Source organism: Anomaloglossus baeobatrachus, chromosome 3, assembly GCF_048569485.1.
Source record: "Anomaloglossus baeobatrachus isolate aAnoBae1 chromosome 3, aAnoBae1.hap1, whole genome shotgun sequence".
In the NCBI taxonomy this organism is placed as follows: domain Eukaryota; kingdom Metazoa; phylum Chordata; class Amphibia; order Anura; family Aromobatidae; genus Anomaloglossus; species Anomaloglossus baeobatrachus.
In genome coordinates, this window is record NC_134355.1 from 129,185,030 (window position 1) to 129,205,003 (window position 19,974).

Consider the following 19,974-nt stretch of genomic DNA (forward strand, 5'->3'; position numbering starts at 1 on the left):
AGGAGGGGCGGGCCGTGGGCGTGCCCCAAGTCAGAGCGGGAATCCGGCGTCCGACAGTGTGCAGTGAGAGGGCTGGAGCATGTAAATAAGGCTCCAGCCCTCGGCGCTGCTGATTGCTCAGCGTCTGTCCCCTTCCCTGAGTGACAGGGAGGGGGCGGGAACGAAGCGGCACTAGGCCGCAGAAGCCGGGGACTGGATTTATAAGCGCCGCCGCCGTAAAAGCGCGGTCGGCGCCCAGTCCCCGGCGAACTACAAGTCCCAGCCGCGCCGCCGCTCCCGGAGCGTCCGGCGCGGTAGTTCCCAATACACAAAGTCACTCAGCAAAGCTGCAGTGACTGTAACCCTTTACTGTCCCCGGCGCACTAGCACACCCAGCAAGTCTGGAGTGTGCTGTGCCTGTGTGTACGGGGACACAGAGTACCTGTAATGGTGCAGGGCCATGTCCCTGAACGGTACTCCAGCTCCGTATCCAGCAGGTTCAAATGGGTCTGTGGATGGAGCCCGGCGTCAGAGCTTTGAGGCCGGCAGGATCCCACTTCCTCAGAGCCCCCCAGGGGGATGTGGAAGGAAAGCAGCATGTGGGCTCCAGCCTCCGTACCAGCAATAGGTACCTCAACCTTACAACACCATCAACGGGTGAGAAGGGAGCATGCTGGGGGCCCTATATGGGCCCTCTTTTCTTCCATCCGAAATAGTCAGCAGCTACTGCTGACTAAAATCTGTGGAGCTATGCATGGATGTCTGACCTCCTTCGCACAAAGCTTGAAAACTGGAGAACCCGTGATACCACGGGGGGGTATAGCCAGAAGGGGAGGGGCCTTGCACTTTTTAGTGTAGTGCTTTGTGTGGCCTCCGGAGGCAGTAGCTATACCCCAATCGTCAATCGTCTGGGTCTCCCAATAGAGCGCTGAAGAAAGGGGCTTTGCACGACAACGCTGCTAGCTCAGACACTCTCCGAAGTGAAGTGACTGCAACTAGGAAGACCACTTTCTGCGAAAGGCGTGAGAGAGAAATATCCCTCATTGGCTCGAACGGTGGTTTCTGAAGAGCCATCAGCACCCTGTTCAGATCCCAGGGTTCTAACGGACGCTTGTAAGGAGGGACGATGTGACAAACCCCCTGCAGGAACGTGCGTACCTGTGGAAGTCTGGCTAGGCGCTTCTGAAAAAACACAGAGAGCGCAGAGACTTGTCCCTTAAGGGAGCCGAGCGACAAACCCTTTTCCAATCCGGATTGAAGGAAGGACAGAAAAGTGGGCAAGGTAAATGGCCAGGGAGAAAAACCCTGAGCAGAGCACCACGACAGGAAAATCTTCCACGTCCTGTGGTAGATCTTGGCGGACATTGGTTTCCTAGCCTGTCTCATAGTGGCAATGACCTCTTGGGATAACCCTGAAGACGCTAGGATCCAGGACTCAATGGCCACACAGTCAGGTTGAGGGCCGCAGAATTCAGATGGAAAAACGGCCCTTGAGACAGCAAGTCTGGTCGGTCTGGTAGTGCCCACGGTTGGCCGACCGTGAGATGCCACAGATCCGGGTACCACGACCTCCTCGGCCAGTCTGGTGCGACGAGGATGGCGCGGCGGCAGTCGGCCCTGATCTTGCGTAACACTCTGGGCAACAGTGCCAGAGGAGGAAACACATAAGGGAGTTGAAACTGCGACCAATCCTGAACTAAGGCGTCTGCCGCCAGAGCTCTGTGATCTTGAGACCGTGCCATGAATGTCGGGACCTTGTTGTTGTGCCGGGACGCCATTAGGTCGACGTCCGGCATGCCCCAGCGGCAACAGATCTCCTGAAACACGTCCGGGTGAAGGGACCATTCCCCTGCGTCCATGCCCTGGCGACTGAGAAAGTCTGCTTCCCAGTTTTCTACGCCCGGGATGTGAACTGCGGATATGGTAGAGGCTGTGGCTTCCACCCACAGCAGAATCCGCCGGACTTCCTGGAAGGCTTGCCGACTGCGTGTCCCGCCTTGGTGATTGATGTATGCCACCGCTGTGGAGTTGTCCGACTGAATTCGGATCTGTTTGCCTTCCAGCCACGGCTGGAACGCCTTTAGGGCAAGATACACTGCCCTTATCTCCAGAACATTGATCTGAAGGGAGGACTCTGTCTGAGTCCAAGTACCCTGAGCCCTGTGGTGGAGAAAGACCGCTCCCCACCCTGACAGGCTCGCGTCCGTCGTGACCACCGCCCAGAATGGGGGCAGGAAGGATTTCACCTTCGACAGAGAAGTGGGGAGAAGCCACCACTGAAGGGAAGCCTTGGCTGCCCGCGAAAGGGAGACGTTCCTGTCGAGGGATGTCGACTTCCTGTCCCATTTGCGGAGAATGTCCCATTGAAGTGGGCGCAGATGAAACTGCGCAAAATGAACTGCCTCCATTGCTGCCACCATCTTCCCTAGGAAGTGCATGAGGCGCCTCAGGGGGTGTGACTGACCATGAAGGAGAGACTGCACCCCTGTCTGTAGTGAACGCTGTTTGTTCAGCGGAAGCTTCACTATCGCTGAGAGAGTATGAAACTCCATGCCAAGATATGTCAGTGATTGGACCGGTGTCAGATTCGACTTTGGAAAATTGATGATCCACCCGAAACTCTGGAGAGTCTCCAGAGCGATGTTCAGGCTGTGTTGGCATGCCCCTTGAGAGGGTGCCTTGACAAGCAGATCGTCTAAGTAAGGGATCACCGAGTGTCCCTGAGAGTGTAGGATTGCCACCACGGTTGCCATGACCTTGGTGAAGACCCGTGGGGCTGTCGCCAGGCCAAAAGGCAGTGCTACGAACTGAAGGTGTTCGTCCCCTATGGCGAAACGCAGGAAGCGCTGATGCTCTGGTGCAATCGGTACGTGGAGATAAGCATCTTTGATGTCGATTGATGCTAGGAAGTCTCCTTGGGACATTGAGGCGATGACGGAGCGGAGCGATTCCATCCGGAACCGCCTGGTTTTCACATGCTTGTTGAGCAGTTTTAGGTCCAGAACAGGACGGAAGGATCCGTCCTTTTTTGGCACCACGAACAAGTTGGAGTAAAAACCGTGACCCCGTTGCTGAGGAGGAACAGGGATCACCACTCCTTCCGCCTTCAGAGTGCACACCGCCTGCAGAAGAGCATCGGCTCTTTCGGGGGGCGGAGATGTTCTGAAGAAACGAGTCGGAGGACGAGAGCTGAACTCTATCCTGTAACCGTGAGATAGAATGTCTCTCACCCATCGGTCTTTTACCTGTGGCAGCCAGGCGTCGCAAAAGCGGGAGAGCCTGCCACCGACCGAGGATGCGGTTTGAGGAGGCCGAAAGTCATGAGGAGGCCGCTTTGGGAGCGGTTTTTCCGGCGGTCTTTTTAGGACGTGACTTAGACCGCCATGAATCGGAGTTCCTCTGATCTTTCTGAGGCCTTTTGGACGAGGAGAATTGAGACCTGCCCGCGGTCCGAAAGGACCGAAACCTCGATTGTACCTTCCGTGGTTGAGGTCTGTTTGGTTTGGACTGGGGTAAGGATGAGTCCTTTCCCTTGGATTGTTTAATGATTTCATCCAATCGCTCACCAAACAAGCGGTCGCCAGACAATGGCAAACCGGTTAAGAACTTTTTGGAAGCAGAGTCTGCCTTCCATTCACGTAGCCACATGGCCCTGCGGACTACCACCGAATTGGCGGATGCTACCGCCGTACGGCTCGCAGAGTCCAGGATAGCATTAATGGCGTAGGACGCAAACGCCGACGCCTGAGAGGTCAAGGACACCACTTGCGGTGCAGATGTACGTGTGACTGTATTAATCTGCGCCTGACAAGCTGAGATAGCTTGGAGTGCCCATACGGCTGCGAATGCTGGAGCAAAAGACGCGCCGATAGCTTCATAGATGGATTTCAACCATAGTTCCATCTGTCTGTCAGTGGCATCTTTGAGCGAAGCCCCATCTTCCACTGCAACTATGGATCTAGCCGCCAGTCTGGAGATTGGAGGATCCACCTTAGGACACTGAGTCCAGCCCTTGACAACATCAGGGGGGAAGGGATAACGTGTATCCTTAAGGCGCTTGGAAAAACGCTTGTTTGGACAGTCTCGGTTTTTCTGGACTGCCTCTCTGAAGTCACAGTGATCCAGAAACGTACTCAATGTACGCTTGGGAAACCTGAAACGGAATTTCTCCTGAGAAGCTGACTCCTCAATTGTAGGAGCTGGGGGAGAAATATCCAACACCTGATTGATGGTCGCTATAAGGTCATTCACTACAGCGTCACCTTCAGGTGTATCAAGGTTGAGAGCGGCTTCAGGATCAGAATCCTGATCTGTTACCTCCGCTTCATCCTCCAGAGAGTCCCCCTGCTGAGACCCTGAACAGTGTGATGAGGTGGAGGGAATTTCCCAGCGACCCCGCTTGGGCGGTCTGGGACTGCGGTCCGTGCCAGAGACCTCACCCTGGGACCTATGGGTCACCCCAGGGGCACTTTGCTGTTCCAATTGAGGGGGACCAGGGGTCAAAGATTGAACAGTGCCCGGGGCCTGAATCACTGGTCTGGACTGTAAGGCTTCTAGTATTTTAGCAGACCATTTATCCATACTCTCAGTTTGTCAACAAAAGCTGCAAACTCCGTCCCTGTCACCTGGACAGTGGTAGCAGGTGGTTCCACCTGGGCCACCAGTAGCAGAGGCTCCGGCTGAGTAAGTGCCACAGGGGCCGAGCATTGCACACAATGAGGGTCGGTGGAACCTGCCGGTAGTCTAGCTGCACATGAGGTACAGGTTGCAAAGTACGCCTGTGCTTTGGCACCCTTGCTTTTTGTGGACGACATGCTGTTGTCTCCTCTGAGAACAATCCAGGAGGGTATATAGCCAAAAATCAACAGTGCGACCGTACAGTGCAAATGTATAGCCTATAAGCCTATATATATCTATCTAATATATATATATATATATATATATATATATATATATATATATATATATATATATATATATATATATATATATATATATATATATACACACTTCGGTACTCAGTGGGGCCAGCACCACAGGTGCTGCTTACCGACCGCTCAGAGCGGTTGTGTGATCACCAGATTCCCTGCCTGGGTCTCCCTGTGTTGTCTCTCCTCTCCAGCGTCTGAATCGCTGACAGGAATGGCTGCCGGCGTTCTGTGGGGAGGAGGGGACCGTGGGCGTGCCCAAGAAAGTGCGGGAATCTAGTGCCCCAGTGTACTGAGTGAGGGGGGAGGAGGATACTATGTATGCTCCAGCCCTCAGCGCTGACGATGTGTGCAGCGTCCCGCCCTTCCCCTGACTGGCAGGCCTGTGGGCGGGAATATGCGATACTAGGCCGCAGAAGCCGGGGACTAAAGTTATAAGCGCGGCCGGCAATAAGCGCGGTAGTCCCCGGCGCACTAACACACCCAGCAGTGCTGCAATGTGTATGGCACAAGCGCTCCATGCGCGGTCCCCACGGGGACACAGAGTACCTCACAGTAGCAGGGCCTTGTCCCTGACGATACCCAGCTCCTAACCAGCAGATTCCCAGGGGCTGCGGAGGGAGCACGGTCCCAGTGCCTGGAGACCGATCCGGATCCCACTTCACCCAGAGCCCATTAAGGGATGGGGAAGGAAAACAGCATGTGGCTCCTGCCTGTGTACCCGCAATGGGTACCTCAACCTTAACAACACCGCCGACAAAGTTGGGTGAGAAGGGAGCATGCCGGGGGCCCTATATGGGCCCTCTTTTCTTCCATCCGACCTAGTCAGCAGCTGCTGCTGACTAAGCTGTGGAGCTATGCGTGGATGTCAGCCTCCTTCGCACAAAGCATAAAAACTGAGGAGCCCGTGATGCACGGGGGGTGTATAGGCAGAAGGGGAGGGGCTTTACACTTTTAGTGTAATACTTTGTGTGGCCTCCGGAGGCATAGCTATACACCCAAGTGTCTGGGTCTCCCAATGGAAACATGAGCTTGCCTGGGGCTCAGACCAGACGTGTCAGCCTCCCTCCTGACACTAAAAAGAACTGCGCTAGTTCCCGCCTAGCTGGGGTTATATGCTGTGAGAGGAGGAGCTAACTCTTTTAAACCTAGTGTCAAGCCTCCCCTGGAGACAACATATAACCCACTGTCTGTGTCCCCCAATGAAAAGGCGAGAAAGGAAAGGGTTGTTTAAAGTTTGCCACAAGCCACCTGGGAGACACATCAAACATGTGGAAGAAGGTGCTCTGGTCAGATGAAACCAAAAATCGAACTTTTTGGGCACAATGCCAAATGATAGGCTTGCCGTAAAAGTAACAGCTCATCATCACCCGGAACACACCATCCCCAGTGTCAAACATGGTGGTGGCAGCATCATGGTTTGGGTCTGCTTTTCTTCAGCAGGGACAGGAAAGATGGTTAAAATTGATGGGAAGATGGATGGAGCCAAATACAGGACTATTCTTGAAGAAAACCTATTGGAGTCTGCAAAAGACCTGAGACTGGGACGGAGATTTATCTTTCAACAAGACAATGATCCCAAACATAAAGCAAAATCTACAATGGAATGGTTCACAAATAAACGTATCCAGGTGTTAGAATGGCCAAGGCCAGACCTAAATCCAGAGCTGAAAACATCTGTTCACAAACGCTCTCCATCCAACCTCACTCAGCTCGAGCTGTTTGCAAAGGAAGAATGGGCAAGAATTTCAGTCTCTCGATGTGCAAAACTGATAGACACATACCCCAAGAGACTGCAGCTGTAATCGCAGCAAAAAGTCGTGCTACAAAATATTAACTTAAAGGGGCCGAATAATATTACACGCCCCAATTTTCAGTTATTTTTTTTAAAAAAAGTTTAAAATAAGCAATAGCGTTGAACTTCACAATTGTGTCCCACTTGTTGTCGATTCTTCATCATAACATTACAATTTTTATCTTTATGTTTGAAGCCTGAAATGTGGGAGAAGGTTGAAAAATTCAAGGGGGCCGAATACTTTTGCAAGGCACTGTACATCATCACTAAGGGAACAACCACTAGTAGAGTAGAAGCTGGATAGATCAGAAGGAAATTGTTGGATGGGTTGGCAGCTTTAGATAAGAGTCTTTCACCACAGAATTGGGGTATGTATTTCCATCTGCCCCCAGTAAGAGCATTTACTAGATAGAAGTCAACAAGCAAGCACTGGGCTGTTTGGCTTCTACTCCACGAGACAAGCCAGCTCTGAGGCTCATCAGGAGATGGGTGGGGGTCCGCGGCCTCAGACCCACACATGGGGCATTGATGGTAAATCCTGTGGCGGATACTGTACCTGTGAATAAGCCATTCCAGGCACTTCTGCGCGGGCTTCAGCATGAAGTAAGGGGACAGGTGTGTAAGAAACAGGGATATGTTTTCATCCAGCTGCTCGTTCACGGCTTTGGTCTGCACGCTGCGCTCCAAGCTTTTAGAAGTGTTGCTGAACAGGGTCTCCTCAAAGACTGCAAAGGAGGCATCAATGCCCATAAGCTCTTCAAGTCCAGTGCATCCTATAGAAAGATAAAGAAACCTGGATTATTTCTTTAGATTCAAATACATATCTTAAAAGGGTTTTACAGTCATAAGATATAGGATAGATCATCAATATCAGACTGGTGGAGGTCTAACATTTGGCATCCGCACTACTCGGCTGTTATAAGCTCTGATGGCCATATGTAAATCATGTATGGATAAGCGCAACTCCATTTAAAGGGAATGTGTCACCAGATTTTTGCTCCCCCATCTGAGAGCAGCATAACGTAGAGTCAGAGACCCAGATTCCAATGAGTGTTACTTACTGAGCTGTTTGCCGTCATTTTGATAAAATCAATATTTTCTCTGCTGCAGATCTAGCAGTTACACAGAGCTCATGAATATGCTGGACTATCTGACAGCATGCCAAGTAGTCCTCTAATTATATAATCTACTGCTGATTAAACAGTGATTTTATCCAAACTACACTAAGCTGCCCAGTGACACATCGATGGAATCAGGATCTCTGTCCCTACATTATGCAAAAACCTGGTGACAGATTCCCTTTAATGTGTCTTGCCGCTGCCGTGTACAACAGGACGGCTCCTGTGCTTCTGAACTGCATCTTATCTATCCTGAAGGCTGCAGCCCCTTGCTTCAAGTCTTAAGTGGGGAGGACAACACTGGTAGCTCAACAGAGGAGAACTTCTGACAGGTTTTCAAAAACTGGTGGCACAATTTAAAGGGGTGTCCAGCTTAAAATAATAAATAAACTAGTTACATATGATTACATTAGTAAGTTATATAAGCTACTAATATAGTTCACATCTACAAGGTAATCTTCAGCCTTAGGGGTTCAGGGTTGTGTCCAACACAGGAGAATATTTCATCTGTCGTTATGTGACCAGTTTTGTGTGATGAGGACTTAGCCGGCCTCCTCCTCTCAATGAGTCCAGCATGGCTGTCAACACACAGTTGCGGCCAGCATAGACAGGAGGACGAGCGATGCTGCAGGGATCGTGGCTGACTCCACACAGGTCAGTGACGCTGCTGCTGGTACAGACAGGAGGACGAGCGATGCTGCTGGAGTGAGGAAAGGGGAGTATGAACGTTTATTTCTTGTGTGCCACAGGATGCAGGCTGTATAGCAGGATGGGGTATATAGCAGGATGCGGCCATATACCAGGATGGGGTATATAGCAGGATGGGAGCACATACCAGGATGGGGTATATAGCAGGATGGGAGCACATACCAGGATGGGGTATATAGCAGGATGGGAGCACATACCAGGATGGGGATATATAGCAGGAGGGAACCATATGCCGGGATGGGGTATATAGCAGGATGGGGCCACATGCCAGGATGGGAGCGCGCTATATTATACACACACACACACACACACACACACACAGGCAGGAGGCTCATTACCAGGATGGGGTGCTTGGGGTACCTTAGTAGAGAATTTGTGGACATTACCCCCATAACAGTGTCAGCAGCAGATCCTCGCCCCATAACAGTGTGTCATGACCACATTTTTTGCTTAAAATTTTTTTTTCCTCCTCTAAAACCAGGGTACGTCATAGTCGGAAAGAAGGGAATTTTGTTACTTACCGTAAATTCCTTTTCTTCTAGCTCCTATTGGGAGACCCAGACGATTGGGTGTATAGCACTGCCTCCGGAGGCCACACAAAGCAATTACACTAAAAAGTGTAAGGCCCCTCCCCTTCTGGCTATACACCCCCAGTGGGATCACTGGCTCACCAGTTTTAGTGCAAAAGCAAGAAGGAGGAAAGCCAAGAACTGGTTTAAACAAATTCACTCCGAAGTAACGTCGGAGAACTGAAAACCATTCAACATGAACAACATGTGTACCCGAAAAACAACCAAAAATCCCGAAGGACAACAGGGCGGGTGCTGGGTCTCCCAATAGGAGCTAGAAGAAAAGGAATTTACGGTAAGTAACAAAATTCCCTTCTTCTTCGGCGCTCCATTGGGAGACCCAGACGATTGGGACGTCCAAAAGCTGTCCCTGGGTGGGTAAAGAAATACCTCATGTTAGAGCTGCAAAGACAGCCCTCCCCTACGGGGAGGCAACTGCCGCCTGCAGGACTCTTCTACCTAGGCTGGCGTCCGCCGAAGCATAGGTATGCACCTGATAATGTTTGGTGAAAGTGTGCAGACTCGACCAGGTAGCTGCCTGGCACACCTGTTGAGCCGTAGCCTGGTGTCGTAATGCCCAGGACGCACCCACGGCTCTGGTAGAATGGGCCTTCAGCCCTGATGGAACCGGAAGCCCAGCAGAACGGTAGGCTTCAAGAATTGGTTCTTTGATCCATCGAGCCAGGGTGGCTTTGGAAGCCTGCGACCCTTTGCGCTTACCAGCGACAAGGACAAAGAGTGCATCCGAGCGGCGCAGGGGCGCCGTGCGGGAAATGTAGATTCTGAGTGCTCTCACCAGATCCAACAAATGTAAATCCTTTTCATACCGATGAACTGCATGCGGATAAAAGGAAGGCAAGGAGATATCCTGATTAAGATGAAAAGAGGATACCACCTTAGGGAGAAACTCCTGAATGGGGCGCAGCACTACCTTGTCCTGGTGGAACACCAGGAAAGGAGCCTTGGATGACAGCGCTGCTAGTTCGGACACTCTCCGAAGAGACGTGACCGCCACCAGAAAGGCCACTTTCTGTGAGAGTCGAGAAAGTGACACCTCCCTCAGAGGCTCGAAGGGCGGCTTCTGGAGAGCAACAAGGACCTTGTTTAGATCCCACGGATCTAACGGCCGCCTGTACGGAGGTACGATATGACAAACCCCCTGCAGGAACGTGCGCACCTGAGAAAGTCGTGCTAGCCGCTTCTGAAAAAACACGGATAGTGCCGAGACTTGCCCTTTAAGGGAGCCGAGCGACAAGCCCTTTTCCAACCCAGATTGCAGGAAGGAAAGAAAGACAGGTAACGCGAATGGCCAGGGAGATACTCCTTGTGCAGAGCACCAGGATAAGAAAATCTTCCACGTTCTGTGGTAGATCTTAGCAGAAGTGGACTTCCTAGCCTGTCTCATGGTGGCCACGACCCCTTGGGATAATCCTGAAGACGCTAGGATCCAGGACTCAATGGCCACACAGTCAGGTTCAGGGCCGCAGAATTCCGATGGAAAAACGGCCCTTGGGACAGTAAGTCTGGACGGTCTGGTAGTGCCCACGGTTGGCCGACCGTGAGATGCCACAGATCCGGGTACCACGACCTCCTCGGCCAGTCTGGGGCGACGAGTATGACGCGGCCGCAATCGGATCTGATCTTGCGTAACACTCTGGGCAAGAGTGCCAGAGGTGGAAACACATAAGGGAGCCGGAACTGCGACCAATCTTGCACTAAGGCGTCTGCCGCCAGAGCTCTTTGATCGCGAGACCGCGCTATGAAGGTCGGGACCTTGTTGTTGTGCCGAGACGCCATTAGGTCGACGTCCGGCACCCCCCAGCGGCGGCAGATTTCCTGAAACACGTCCGGGTGAAGGGACCATTCCCCTGCGTCCATGCCCTGGCGACTGAGGAAGTCTGCTTCCCAGTTTTCTACGCCCGGGATGTGGACTGCTGATATGGTGGATGCTCTTTCCTCTACCCACATCAGAATCCGCCTGACTTCCTGGAAGGCTTGCCGACTGCGTGTCCCTCCTTGGTGGTTGATGTATGCCACCGCTGTGGAGTTGTCCGACTGAATTCGGATCTGTTTTCCTTCCAGCCACTGCTGGAAGGCTAATAGGGCAAGATACACCGCCCTGATCTCCAGAACATTGATCTGAAGGGTGGACTCCTGCTGAGTCCACGTCCCTTGAGCCCTGTGGTGGAGAAAAACTGCTCCCCACCCTGACAGACTCGCATCTGTCGTGACCACTGCCCAGGATGGGGGCAGGAATGATCTTCCCTGCGATAATGAGGCGGGAAGAAGCCACCATAGCAGAGAATCCTTGGCCGTCTGAGAAAGGGAGACTTTCCTGTCTAGGGAAGTTGTCTTCCCGTCCCATTGGCGGAGAATGTCCCATTGAAGTGGACGCAGATGAAACTGCGCGAACGGGACTGCCTCCATTGCTGCCACCATCTTCCCTAGGAAGTGCATGAGGCGCCTTAAGGGGTGCGACTGACCCTGAAGGAGAGACTGCACCCCTGTCTGTAGAGACCGCTGCTTGTCCAGCGGAAGCTTCACTATCGCTGAGAGAGTATGAAACTCCATGCCAAGATACGTTAGTGATTGAGTCGGTGCCAGGTTTGACTTTGAAAAGTTGATGATCCACCCGAAAGTCTGGAGAGTCTCCAGCGCAACATTCAGGCTGTGTTGGCATGCCTCTTGAGAGGGTGCTTTGACAAGTAGATCGTCTAAGTAAGGGATCACCGAGTGTCCCTGAGAATGCAAGACTGCTACCACTGCCGCCATGACCTTGGTGAAAACCCGTGGGGCTGTCGCCAGACCAAATGGCAGAGCTACGAACTGGAGATGGTCGTCTCCTATCACGAAACGTAGAAAACGTTGGTGCTCTGTAGCAATCGGCACGTGGAGATAAGCATCTTTGATGTCTATTGATGCAAGGAAATCTCCTTGAGACATTGAGGCAATGACAGAGCGGAGGGATTCCATCCGGAACCGCCTGGCGTTCACATGCTTGTTGAGCAGCTTTAGGTCCAGAACAGGACGGAACGAGCCGTCCTTTTTTGGAACCACGAAAAGATTGGAGTAAAAACCTTGCCCTTGTTCCTGCAGAGGAACAGAGATCACCACTCCTTCTGCTCTTAGTGAGCACACCGCCTGCAGAAGGGCATTTGCTCGGTCGGGATGTGGGGAGGTTCTGAAGAACCGAGGCGGAGGATGAGAACTGAATTCTATCCTGTACCCGTGAGACAAAATGTCTGCTACCCACCGGTCTTTGACCTGTGGCAGCCAAATGTCGCAAAAGCGGGAGAGCCTGCCACCGACCGAGGATGCGGAGGGATGAGGCCGAAAGTCATGAGGCAGCCGCCTTGGAAGCGGTTCCTCCGGTTGTTTTCTTGGGGCGTGAATGAGCCCGCCAGGAATCTGAGCTCCTTTGCTCCTTCTGAGTCCCTTTGGACGAGGAGAATTGGGTCTTGCTGGAGCCTCGAAAGGACCGAAACCTCGACTGCCACTTCCTCTGTTGAGGTTTGCTCGATCTGGGCTGGGGTAAGGAGGAGTCCTTACCCTTGGACTGTTTAATGATCTCAGCCAATTGCTCACCAAACAGTCTGTCTCCAGATAATGGCAAGCTGGTTAAACATTTCTTGGAAGCAGAATCTGCTTTCCATTCCTTTAACCACAAGGCTCTGCGCAAAACCACAGAGTTGGCAGACGCCATTGAGGTACGGCTCGTAGAGTCCAGGACAGCGTTGATAGCGTAAGTCGCAAACGCAGACATTTGCGAGGTTAGGGACGCTACTCGCGGCACTGCTGGACGTATGATAGAGTCCACCTGTGCCAGGCCAGCTGAAATAGCTTGGAGTGCCCACACGGCCGCGAATGCTGGAGCAAACGACGCGCCGATAGCTTCATAGACAGACTTTAACCAAATGTCCATCTGTCTGTCATTGGCATCTTTAAGTGAAGCCCCATCTTCCACTGCAACTATGGATCTAGCCGCAAGCCTGGAGATTGGGGGGTCCACCTTTGGACACTGGGTCCAGCGTTTGACCACGTCAGGGGGAAAGGGATAACGTGTATCCTTAAGACGTTTGGAGAAACGCTTATCTGGATAAGCATGATGTTTCTGGACTGATTCTCTGAAGTCAGAGTGGTCCAGAAAAGTACTCAATTTACGCTTAGGATACCGGAAATGGAACTTCTCCTGCTGTGCAGCTGCCTCCTCTGCTGAAGGGGCTGGGGGAGAAATATCCAACAGTCTATTGATGGCCGCTATAAGGTCATTTACCATAGCGTCACCATCAGGGGTATCTAGATTGAGAGCGGTGTCAGGATTAGATTCCTGATCACCCACCTCTGTCTCCTCATACAGAGCCTCGTCTCGCTGAGACCCTGACCAGTGTGATGACGGCGAGGGTCTTTCCCAGCGAGCCCGCTTAGGCTGCCTGGGACTGTCATCCGAGTCAGAGTCTTCAGCCTGTGATGCCTGGGACCCCCTTGAAGTACGGATTAGCTCCAACTGAGGGGGACCGGGGAGCATAGACACAGCAGTGTCCATGGTCTGAGAAACTGGCCTGGACTGCAAGGTTTCCAGGATTTTTGTCATAGTCACAGACATCTTATCAGCAAAAACTGCAAATTCTGTCCCCGTCACCGGGGCAGGGTTCACAGGCGTCTCTGCCTGGGCCACTACTACCATAGACTCTGGCTGACGAAGTGGCACAGGGACCGAACATTGCACACAATGGGGGTCATTGGAACCTGCCGGTAGATTAGCCCCACATGCGGCACAAGCAGTGCGTACCGCCTGTGCCTTGGCACCCTTGCGTTTTGCGGATGACATGTTGTTGTCTCCTCAGAGCAATGAGGGTATAAGCCAAGAAGCGACTGTACAGTGCAATATAAATATATATGGTACAGGGAAAAAATGCACCAAATAACACTAGTGGGGCCAGCACTTATGTGCAGCTTACCGCCCGCATAAACGCGGGTGTGTGGTCGCCAGAGTCCCTTGTCTGAGTCCCCCAGAGCCTGTGTCCGTTCTCCAGCCAGACTGCATGCAGGAATGGCTGCCGGCGTCCTGTGGAGAGGGGCGGGCCCTGGGCGTGTTAAGACCAAGAGCGGGAAACTTGCGTCCCCACTGTGCCCAGTGAGAGGGCTGGAGTATGTAAATAAGACTCCAGCCCTCGGCGCTGGCTATAGAACAGCATCTCTCCCTTTCCCTGATTGACAGGGTGGGGGCGGGAACGAAGCAGAGCTAGGCCGCAAAAAGCCGGGGACTAGATTTATGAGCGCTGCCGCCGTAAAAGCGCGGGCAGCGCGAGTCCCCGGCGCACTACAAGTCCCAGCGGCGCCGCCGCTCCCGGAGCGGCCGGCGCGGTAGTTCCCAAGACATAAAATCACTCAGCTACGCTGCAGTGACTCTAACCCAAGCGCGCAGCGCTAGTGCCCCCGGCGCACTAGCACACCCAGCAAGCCTGGAGTGTGCGTGGCCTGTCTGTGCGGGGACACAGAGTACCTGAACGTTGCAGGGCCTTGTCCCTGACTGTACTCAGCTCCTCCAGCAGGGTCTCTGGGTCTGTGGATGGAGCTCGGCCTCAGGGTTTGGGGGCCGGTAAGATCCCACTTCCACAGAGCCCCTCAGGGGGATGGGGAAGGAAAGCAGCATGTGGGCTCCAGCCTCCGTACCCGCAATGGGTACCTCAACCTTACAAACCGCAAGTGGGGTGAGAAGGGAGCATGCTGGGGGCCCTATATGGGCCCTCTTTTCTTCCATCCGATAGAGTCAGCAGCTACTGCTGACTAAACAGTGGAGCTATGCGTGGATGTCTGACCTCCTTCGCACAAAGCAGAAAACTGGTGAGCCAGTGATCCCACTGGGGGTGTATAGCCAGAAGGGGAGGGGCCTTACACTTTTTAGTGTAATTGCTTTGTGTGGCCTCCGGAGGCAGTGCTATACACCCAATCGTCTGGGTCTCCCAATGGAGCGCCGAAGAAAATACGTTACATTGGGGTTTCATTAGACAAAAAAAACGAATTCTATATATAGAAGGTAAAAACATAGATAAGATTTTCTGATTATGCTTAATGCAATGAAATATACCACGACGTTACGTACAAATCACTTTCCAAATACTATACCCCACACTCAGATCTAGGGGCATTTTAGCGGGTGCGACTAATGACCCTGTGCTACCACTAGAATAAAGGGGTTTCAGACTTGCATTGCTGATGCTGTAGAGGACGTGTCATTATTGTGTGACCACGTAGGAGTGTCCTCCACAGATCGGGTAATGGAAGGACCAGCCCCAGAGGGAATAGAGACAATATGGAATATTTTTTTAAGTCTTGACGTTTTTCTCGCTCTTTGTTATTTCAAAGAAAGCTGCTACTTACCGAGAGCATAAAATGTTTCTCTGTCGATACTTGCAGCTTCCTTAGGATCAAAGAGAAGTGATGCGGCGTGATGGCGGCCGAGCAGGCTGGCGTCATTCTGTGGCAGTGCCAGGCGCTTCAGCTGATGGGCCAAAGAAGTCATGTCTGCAGCTTCTTAGGTGCGCAATGCTCTGAAGGGGAAAGAAAAAGTGTTAAAACCTTCAGCATTGAGGAAAGTGTACAGAGTATGAGCCACACACAGATTCAGGGGACGACGGGACGGGGGGGGGGAGTCCTTTAGAAGAAGCCCCCTAGGCATGTGGTTTATTAAAGGGTCAGAGGCCACCTAGCTACATGCACAGTAGACGCTTTTCTTCCTTCTGGCAGATAACTCATTTGCATTCAACTGCATTGTAATGTTTTGGGCTCCTTAAAGGGGTTTTCCCAAGATTAATCTGCAGGAGCGCACCGCTACCCTGCCTCATGGCTTCAAGGGTGCCAGGTATGGAGCGTTCCAGAAGGCTAACATTTGGATGATTGCATTGTATAATACACGGCTCCCTGCCAAGGTTACCAGCCGCCCCCTGCAGTCTCAAGAGTAGCCGGGAGCCTTGGCAATAATTTACGCACTATAAATTAAAAATCCCACAATTTGTAACAACAGATAAAACTGCAAAATTATTATTTATTTTTTTTTATAAGCATTTTGTAATTCTAGCCACTTATGAATTGAGAATATCTGTGTGGATCATTGACTTCTAGGAAGCATTCGTCCTTATGGAAGAGCTTATCTGCATAGATTTCCCAAGCAGCATCGCCTGTAGCGGATGGACCTGCACAAGGACAGTCAGCACCGGTCTCCTGTAGAGCGGTCACTGGTTGTCTATAATAAGCAACTCCATTTCATTTTCTGAAACCACAGTAAAGCACTGATCTGATTGGTTGCTGAAGGCATCAGACACATTGTGCTTTTGGATTATTTTTTTTAGCTCAGTTTGGATCCACAATGATCAGATCATCAGACCCCAGCGATCGGGAGGTTATCCCCTATGGATAGGGAACATGTGAACGTGGCACAAACCCTTTAACAACAGCTGGAGCACGGCACAGGCAACCTCTGCCCCCCCGCCTCACAAGGGCCACGGCACAGGCAGCCTCTGCCCCCCCACCTCACAAGGGCCACGGCACAGGCAGCCTCTGCCCCCCCCGCCTCACAAGGGCCACGGCACAGGCAGCCTCTGCCCCCCCACCTCACAAGGGCCACGGCACAGGCAGCCTCTGCCCCCCCCGCCTCACAAGGGCCACGGCACAGGCAGCCTCTGCCCCCCCCCGCCTCACAAGGGCCACGGCACAGGCAGCCTCTGCCCCCCCGCCTCACAAGGGCCACGGCACAGGCAGCCTCTGCCCCCCCACCTCACAAGGGCCACGGCACAGGCAGCCTCTGCCCCCCCCGCCTCACAAGGGCCACGGCACAGGCAGCCTCTGCCCCCCCCCGCCTCACAAGGGCCACGGCACAGGCAGCCTCTGCCCCCCCGCCTCACAAGGGCCACGGCACAGGCAGCCTCTGCCCCCCCCCGCCTCACAAGGGCCACGGCACAGGCAGCCTCTGCCCCCCGCCTCACAAGGGCCACGGCACAGGCAGCCTCTGCCCCCCCGCCTCACAGGGGCCACGGCACAGGCAGCCTCGGTGCACCACGCCTCACAGGGACCACAGCACAGGCAGCCTCGGTGCACCACGCCTCACAGGGACCACAGCACAGGCAGCCTCGGTGCACCACGCCACAAAGAGATGCACAGATTAGTGGATGGATGTCAGGTGACTGGGACAACCACGCTCACCAAGATGTCACACTGAGTAGCCTGCAGTTATTCCACAGAAAGGGAGGTATGAGCACAGCTGAGGAGGAACGCCATTATACCATTCTGCGGTCACAGATACATTACAGTCCCCACCGGCCAGGGAACACCCCGAGGAGACATTGTAGAACACCTCTTATTACAGGACATTTGGAGGTTATAAAGTGCAAACATCTCATCAGATCCATATTTAATTCTTGAACAATATTCAAAATGGAAACCCCTCAGTGGTTTATACCTTTTCCTGACTAACGGAAAAGATGGTAACAAGTCATCCTCCCAGACTCCTCAGGTGTCTGCCTCAGTCCCAGTATATCTGAAGAGTCCAATATATATACACGAAAAACACAAAGACACCCTGTACAAATATTGGACTGAGACTGACGACGACACCTGAGGGGTCTGCAAGGCTGATATTTGTTACCATCGTTTCCGTTAGCAGATAAAAGGCCTCAACCACTGGAAATATCCATTTTGCATGTTTTTCTATACACCGGCTCACACACTACAAAGATATAGGTGTCCTATATGTAACAAGGGATCGTTTGTATTTGTTCCAACAAGCAGAAGAAAAATGCTGCGAGCGTCAGGAGCGATTCTCGGGTATAGAAACTACTTTTCTTCTCCCATCTATTACAGCGTTAGTCCCGGGCAGCGCAGAGTTAACGGACGTCATCCGTGGGCGACCGCAACTCTCAGACCCGTACACTATACGGGTAATGGTTACCTCTGCTGCCGGCAGAAAGCGCACAGGACTCTGCGACTGTGGTACAGGCAGAAGATCCGCAAAGAGTAAGATGTGTGATCAGCCCCATAGACTATAGGGGAACGTGTACGAGAAGCACAGACGTGTGATCAGCCCCATAGACTATAGGGGAACGTGTACGAGAAGCACAGACGTGTGATCAGCCCCATAGACTATAGGGGAACGTGTACGAGAAGCACAGACGTGTGATCAGTCCCATAGACTATAGGGGGACGTGTACGAGAAGCACAGACGTGTGATCAGTCCCATAGACTATGGTGGAACGTGTACGAGAAGCACAGACGTGTGATCAGTCCCATAGACTATAGGGGAACGTGTACGAGAAGCACAGACGTGTGATCAGTCCCATAGACTATAAGGGAACGTGTACGAGAAGCACAGACGTGTGATCAGTCCCATAGACTATAAGGGAACGTGTACGAGAAGCACAGACGTGTGATCAGTCCCATAGACTATAAGGGAACGTGTACGAGAAGCACAGACGTGTGATCAGTCCCATAGACTATAAGGGAACGTGTACGAGAAGCACAGACGTGTGATCAGTCCCATAGACTATAAGGGAACGTGTACGAGAAGCACAGACGTGTGATCAGTCCCATAGACAATAAGGGAACGTGTACGAGAAGCACAGACACGTGATCAGTCCCATAGACTATAAGGGAACGTGTACGAGAAGCACAGACACGTGATCAGTCCCATAGACTATAAGGGAACGTGTACGAGAAGCACAGACACGTGATCAGTCCCATAGACTATAAGGGAACGTGTACGAGAAGCACAGACGTGTGATCAGTCCCATAGACTATAAGGGAACGTGTACGAGAAGCACAGACGTGTGATCAGTCCCATAGACTATAGGGGAACGTGTACGAGAAGCACAGACGTGTGATCAGTCCCATAGACTATAAGGGAACGTGTACGAGAAGCACAGACGTGTGATCAGTCCCATAGACTATAGGGGGACGTGTACGAGAAGCACAGACACGTGATCAGTCCCATAGACTATAAGGGAACGTGTACGAGAAGCACAGACGTGTGATCAGCCCCATAGACTATAGGGGAACGTGTACGAGAAGCACAGACGTGTGATCAGTCCCATAGACTATAGGGGGACGTGTACGAGAAGCACAGACACGTGATCAGTCCCATAGACTATAAGGGAACGTGTACGAGAAGCACAGACGTGTGATCAGTCCCATAGACAATAAGGGAACGTGTACGAGAAGCACAGACGTGTGATCAGCCCCATAGACTATAAGGGAACGTGTACGAGAAGCACAGACGTGTGATCAGCCCCATAGACTATAGGGGACGTGTACGAGAAGCACAGACGTGTGATCAGTCCCATAGACTAGAGTCTACACACTACACATCTGGAGTCACATACTTCCAGCATAACATGCAGACTGGTCCATTCTCAGCCCAGAGTAGGGGGAGATAACCAGAGGCAAACACACACGATCGATCGTACATGCTCACCTCGTGCACTAGCGGACGATCACCTTCTGCACCGGGCGGCTCACTAAGTGCAGCACACACCACATGGAAGCATGGGCAACCCCTGACCCGGAACTAGCCCTCTGTGCTCACTTCCGCCCGACTCTATGGCTCTGGCGTCACGTGACGTGTCAGTGCCGCGTACTACACACAGTGAGCAGCGCTGCTCGGGCTGACACCGCGTCAGTGCAACAACCGGAGATCCGCGGCCAAATAATCCCCGGTATATTGCGTGTGACAACGGGAATCTGGCGAGAATAGGCTGCGCTCTGTGCCACCCACTGTCCCCGGCAGAGGGCGCGCCACATTCCTAATTACAGAGGGAAAATCGCAGAAGTGCGAGCCTCTCAGAGAGCAGATGCCCGTGCTGTCCTGTCTGCGGCGCCTCACAGCGGGG

The 19,974-nt window shown here is 52.5% G+C and overlaps 1 protein-coding gene across 2 annotated transcripts in view; it reads right to left on the reverse strand.

Annotated features, from left to right (window-relative positions):
- Positions 1–19,643, reverse strand: part of HEATR1 (HEAT repeat containing 1) — a 252,046-nt gene extending 232,403 nt beyond the window's left edge. For both annotated transcript variants that reach the window (XM_075339439.1, XM_075339438.1), the window contains exons 1-3: positions 19,560–19,643; positions 15,479–15,648; positions 7,259–7,475 (exon numbers count right to left, since the gene is read on the reverse strand). In XM_075339439.1, coding sequence (XP_075195554.1) covers positions 7,259–7,475; positions 15,479–15,620 — 359 coding nt within the window. In that variant the 5' untranslated portion in view covers positions 15,621–15,648; positions 19,560–19,643. The remainder of the gene's footprint in view (positions 1–7,258; positions 7,476–15,478; positions 15,649–19,559) is intronic.
- Between the last annotated feature and the right edge of the window lie 331 nt (positions 19,644–19,974).